We start from the raw sequence: 5,953 nt of genomic DNA on the forward strand, positions 1-5,953 counted from the left end.
CCCCCCCCCCTGTATATAGTTGAGGGAGAGGGCTGTTTTCCAACTCCTTTTAGGAGATTAACCTCAATTAAGCAAGTCCTGATATGTTTTGAACTAATCCTATTCTATCTCTTATCTAGTGATCTAATCTCAATCGTCTTATCTTTCTAGGAATACATTCAAAACATAAATCTGATAAGACTCTCTTTCTGAAGATTACATTCGAAATTGGGACTCTTGGCTCTTGAATTCGAGTTGAGCTGCTTGGGCTGCTACAAGGCTCTTCTGCGAATTGGGCTTCAGTTGTGAAATGGGCTTTGCTGCGAACTTGCTCCGACTTCGGGCCCGATTTTGTCATTGATGCGGACCGTATCAGTCAAAACCCAAAACATAAAAGTTGTGGGCCTGTCCCACATCTTTCCATTTCATCTTGAATTATCCAAATAGGAGTCTGGAATGGAGAGTTATGCCCAGATTACTGAGTGGTGCCGAAACTATGCAAAATCATCCGATTAGCCTTATTTTCTTCCAATCACCTTCTTGTTTGTCGTGAATCGAAATACAAGAGTAATGAGTCCAATTAAGTGCTAAAATAATGAAAAAGAGTTTATATTTGGGGATACAAATAGGGTACATTTTAGTCTCATCACCCACTTTATTAAAGAAACCCAACTCGAATTCAAGAATGAAGAGTCTTATCAGATTAAAATTTCAAATGTAATCCTAGAAAGATAAAGAAGATTGAGATTACTAGATAAGAGATAGGATAGGATTAGATCAAAACTAATTAGGACTTTCTATTTTTGAGAATGAACTCCTAAAAGGAGTTGGAAACAGCCCTCCTCCTAAAGCTATATAAAGGGGGGGGGGGGGATTAGCTTTAGGCATCAATCAATCAATCAATCAATCCATCTTAGAAGCAAAGCAAGAAGGAGAAAAAGAGGAAGGTGGCAGCAAGGAGATGACAACCATGAGTGTCTAAGCTTCTCTTTTCTGATTCAAGGGGAATTTTTGGTTCAATTGTGTCACCGTGAGGTTATGTGCTTAATTTAAATTCTTGTCTTTAATTCAAGTGTTTGTTTATTCTTGCGCATATTTTTATGAATGTTGATGTTGATTAATCTGACAAATTAATTAATATTGATCTTCCTACGGATATCCATGATTCGGTGATCCGTAATTGTCACGAATAGTGGTACAAGTAGCAATTAGGTCAATATCTTTGTGGGTCAGTTTTCATGACAGCCTTTGGCCAATGTGTTGGCATGTTTTAACCTAAAGGGAATAAACGGAACAAAATCTAATAATTGCAGCTATCTCAATTATTTTTATTTTGGTTTAACTGCTTTCATTAAATTTATTGCTATCATTATTTGATATGGAACGCTATCATGCCCAGTCGGTTAATGATAAATGTTGATTGAATGCTGGGTTTGTTCAACTAAACTAGGAAGGTATAAGGTTTATTATGGCTATCCTAATAAATCTAAAAGTTAAATGCTTGAATTGTAAGATTTCTATTTTTAGCCTAGGATCGGTGATCAATTGACTCAAATTGAACCTTTGGATTAGAGTTTGGTAAGACTTAAATTTTCCTTGTTAATTGTTATTTGTTATTTTGTGTTAATTGTTTAGAAATTTAATTATTTGAAATTCCCACTCTTTAAATTGTGCACTTGGCTGAGAAATTAACTACTTGCTCCCTATGAGATTTGACCTGGTACCACTGTTACTACAAGTTTACTCGTAGAGTGGGACTAGAATTAAATCTGAGGGCTTCGACAACCCGTCAGAATTTTGGCGCCGTTGCCGGGGAGCTATTTTAATTTCTTAGCTTCGTGCCTTCCGTTTGTGCTAACCTCTTTCGTTTTATGACTCATTCTTCTCAAAAAGGTGAACTAGAATATATTCCTGAAATTGAGAAGACAACCCGTCGTTTGAGAAGGGAGGCTAAGCAAAGGAAGGGTCATTCACCTCCAAGGGTGAATTCCAATATTGACTTGACAACTTGTGATAGAGCTATTTTTGAAGAAGAAGAGATGGCTGATAGAGAAAGAACACTAAGGGAGTTAGCTGCACCAATCCTGAATCAACAGCCTCTGTGCATAGTATATCCCACTCTTGAGGTAGCTTTTGAACTTAAATCAGGTTTAATTCAATTGCTTCCTATTTTTCATGGTTTTACAGGCGAGGACCCTCACAAGCATCTTAAAGAGTTCCATGTTGTCTGTTCAAGCATGAAACCACAGGGTATGACTGAGGAACATGTAAAACTGATAGCTTTTCCTTTTACTTTACGAGATAAGGCAAAGGACTGGTTATACATTCTTCCCCCTGGTTCAATACGTACATGGGATGAGATGAATAGGATGCTTTTAGATAAATACTTCCCTACATCACAAGCTGCAAATATTAGAAAAGAGATTTGTGGGGTAAGGCAGTTTAGTGGTGAGACACTATACGAGTATTGGGAAAGGTTTAAACAACTCTGTGCTAGCTGTCCACACCACCAAATACCTTAGCAACTCTTAATCCAATACTTCTACAAAAGACTCCAACCTATGGATAGAAGTATGGTAGATGGAGCTAGTGGAGGAGCCTTGGTTAACAAAACACCTGAGGCGGCTAGGGAATTGATTTCCAACATGGCCGAAAACTCCCAACAATTTGGAGCAATAACAAATGGAGCTATCAGACGTGTTAATGAGGTAAGCCATTCTAATCTAGAAAGTCAAATTTCTGATCTAACTGCTTTGGTTTGTCAATTGGCTGTAGGGCAATTACAAGCGGCTAAGGTTTGTGGCATATGCTCGATTCCTAGGGATCCTACGGATATGTGCCCATCATTACAAGATGGTTCGATGCAGCAAGTAAACGCCGTAGGGGGATTTCCGGGCCAACCTCAACACAAGTATGACCCCTATTCTAACTATTACAATCCTTGGTGGAGGGATCATCCCAATCTGAGCTATGGAAATCAAGGAGGGCCACAGAGATTCCAGCCTCAAGCTTTCAACAGACAACCTCCAATTCCAGCACCTACCCAAGCTCAAAATCAACCCTCAAGTTCAGGTATGTCTTTAGATGAGATAGTTAAGGCTCTAGCGACTAACACTCAGCAATTCTAATAGGAAACAGGGGTTAGCATCCAGAACTTAGGGAACCAAATCAATCAACTTGCTACTTCTATTAACAAGTTGGAGACGCAAAACTCTAGAAAATTACCATCACAGACGGTGGTCAATCCCAAGGAGAATGCGAGTGCAGTAGTGCTGAGAAGTGGGAGGGAATTGCAGTCACAACCTACTTCACCAAGGAAAGTGGATAAAGAGGAGGAACAAGATCCACCTGAGAATTTCAATAAGGTAAAGCCTAATTCCCCTTTACCTAAGATTTCTAATGCCATTGTGCCACCTTTTCCTAGTAGGATGGAAAAATCTAAAAAAGAAGAGTATGAGCAAGAAGTTTTGGAGATCTTTAGGAAGGTGGAGATAAATATTCCTTTATTAGATGCCATCAAGCAAATCCTGAAATATGCAAAAGTTTTGAAGGAGTTGTGCACTAACAAAAGGAAGCTGAGAGGTGATGAGAAGGTAAGGGTTGGGGAGAATGTGTCAGCTGTCATCAAGAGAACCTTGCCAGAAAAGCATGCTGATCCAAGTATGTGCACTTTACCTTGCATGATTAGCAAGAAAAGAATTGAGCGTGCCATGCTAGATTTAGGTGCATCTATCAATGTCATGCCATACTCAATCTATTGTGCTTTGAATTTGGGTCCACTGAAGGAGACTAGGGTAGTCATTCAATTAGCTGACTGTTCTAACGCTTACCCTGAGGAGATTGTTGAAGATGTTTTGGTGCAGGTTAATGACCTAATATTTCCAGCTGACTTTTACATCTTGAAGATGGAGGAAGACACTATCACAAATTCAGCTCCACTTCTATTAGGCAGGCCATTTATGAAAACAGCCAAAACCAAAATATATGTGGATGAGGGTACTCTCTCTGTCGAGTTTGATGGCGAGATTGTTAAATTTAACATTTTTTAAGCAATGAAGTACCCCAATGAAAGTCATTCGATTTGTTCAATTGACATTTTTCATTCAATTGTACAGAAAATTTTTGGGGAAGAAGATATGAATGAGGAGTTCAAATTGAGTGCACAATTGGATATGAAGGAAGATTCATCCTGTGAAGCTTCGGAGCCAATAATGGAGCAAAGGTTAACAAATTTTAATATTCCATCATCATTTGCTCATAAGAACTTGTTGCCTTCTGTTTTGCAGGCTCCTAAGTTAGAGTTGAAGACCTTGCCAGATCACCTTAAGTATGCCTACTTGGGGGACGAAGAAACATTGCCAGTGATCATTGCGAAAGGGTTGACTAATGATCAAGAGGCATGGCTCATCAAGGTTCTGAAGGGGCACAAGGCGGCAATTGGTTGGATCTTAGCCGATATAAAAGGAGTCAGCCCATCAATTTGCGTGCACAAAATTCTTTTGGAAGATGGTGCCAAGCTTGTTAGAGAATCGCAAAGGAAGCTCAACCTGGCGATGAAGGAAGTGGTAATGAAAGAAATTCTTAAGTTATTAGATGAAGGGATAATCTATCTGATTTTGGATAGTAAGTGGGTGAGTCCAATACATGTTGTACCCAAGAAAACTGGGATCACTGTGGTAAGAAATCAAAATAACGAACTGGTCCCCATGAGGATACAAAGTGGCTGGCGTATGGTGATTGATTTTCGGAAACTTAATTTAGCCAGTAAAAAAGACCATTTCCCCTTACCCTTCATAGATAAAATGTTAGAAAGGTTAGCTAGCAAGGCATTCTTTTGTTTTCTTGATGGATTTTCAGGCTATTATCAAATCATTATTGCTCAAGAAGACCAAGAGAAGACGACTTTTACTTGCCCATTCGAACTTTCGCCTATAGACGGATGCCTTTTCGTCTGTGCAACGCTCTAGGTACTTTTCAAAGGTGCATGATTAGTATATTTTCTGACTTTATTGAGAAGTGCATTGAAGTGTTCATGGATGACTTTACTGTCTATGGTGATTCATTTGATGATTGTTTAGATAATTTGAGTAAAATTTTGGATAGATGCGTTGAAGCTAATTTAGTTTTGAATTATGAAAAATGCCACTTTATGGTAAGGGAAAGCATTGTGTTGGGACATGTTATCTCTGCTAGAGGCATAGAGGTCAATAAGGCAAAGGTTGATTTGATTGTGAGCTTACCTTACCCTACAAATGTTAGGGAAGTGCGTGCTTTTCTTGGACCTGCAGGTTTTTATCGTAGGTTTGTCAAGGACTTTTCAAAAATTGCCCTGCCATTGTCCAAACTGCTTCAAAAAGATGTGCCTTTCGACTTTGGGGATGAATGCAAGGAAGCATTTGATAAGCTCAAGAATTTGCTGACGATTGCACCCATTATTCGACCACCTGACTGGAACTTGCCCTTTGAAATCATGAGCGATGCGAGCAATTATGTTGTAGGAGCAGTTCTAGATCAACGGATTGATGGGAAGAGTCATGTCATTTACTATGCTCTGAGGACGGGCAAGGTTTAAGTGTGGGACGATTTGATGAGAATAAAAATTATCATATTTTTATCCCTCAATATTCAGTCTTTTATACTTAATTAGTACCTAATTGGACTCACTATTCTTGTATTTTGATTTAGGGCAAGCAAGAAGGTGACAGGAGGGAAACAAGGCTAATCGGATGATTTTTGCAAAGTTTCGGCACCGTTCAGTAATCTGGGCATAACTCTCACATCCGGACTCTTATTAGGATGATTCAAGATGCACCGGAAAAATACGGGATAACTCCACAACTTTCATGTTCTGGGTTTTGACAGATTCAGTGTGCATCGAGGTAAAAATTGGGCCCAAAGTCGAGCAAATTCGTAGAGAAGCCTAGTTCACAGCTGAAACCCAATTCGCAAGAAAGCCTTGTAGTAGCCCACTTTA

At 39.2% G+C, this 5,953-nt stretch overlaps 1 protein-coding gene across 1 annotated transcript; it reads left to right on the forward strand.

The window, feature by feature from the left end:
• Window positions 1-2,552: 2,552 nt before the first annotated feature.
• Window positions 2,553-5,551, forward strand: LOC148804304 (uncharacterized). The gene is made up of 6 exons (XM_088900481.1): window positions 2,553-2,687; window positions 2,755-2,835; window positions 2,930-3,051; window positions 3,197-4,007; window positions 4,095-4,655; window positions 4,997-5,551. Exons 1-6 carry the CDS (start codon window positions 2,553-2,555, stop codon window positions 5,549-5,551), a joined length of 2,265 nt encoding a protein of 754 aa, XP_088756607.1.
• The last annotated feature ends 402 nt before the right edge of the window (window positions 5,552-5,953 follow it).

Source organism: Nelumbo nucifera, chromosome 1 (assembly GCF_055504915.1).
Source record: "Nelumbo nucifera cultivar China Antique chromosome 1, China Antique-T2T, whole genome shotgun sequence".
Lineage (NCBI taxonomy): Eukaryota > Viridiplantae > Streptophyta > Magnoliopsida > Proteales > Nelumbonaceae > Nelumbo > Nelumbo nucifera.

Coding starts and splice junctions, on each gene's coding strand:
- LOC148804304 (XM_088900481.1), top strand. CDS start 2,553: ATGGTAGATGGAGCTAGTGGAGGAGCCTTGGTTAACAAAACACCTGAG. Junction 2,836..2,929: donor GTGCCCATCATTACAAGATG/GTTCGATGCAGC, acceptor TCCTTGGTGGAG/GGATCATCCCAATCTGAGCT. Junction 4,008..4,094: donor TCGAGTTTGATGGCGAGATT/GTTAAATTTAAC, acceptor TCAATTGTACAG/AAAATTTTTGGGGAAGAAGA.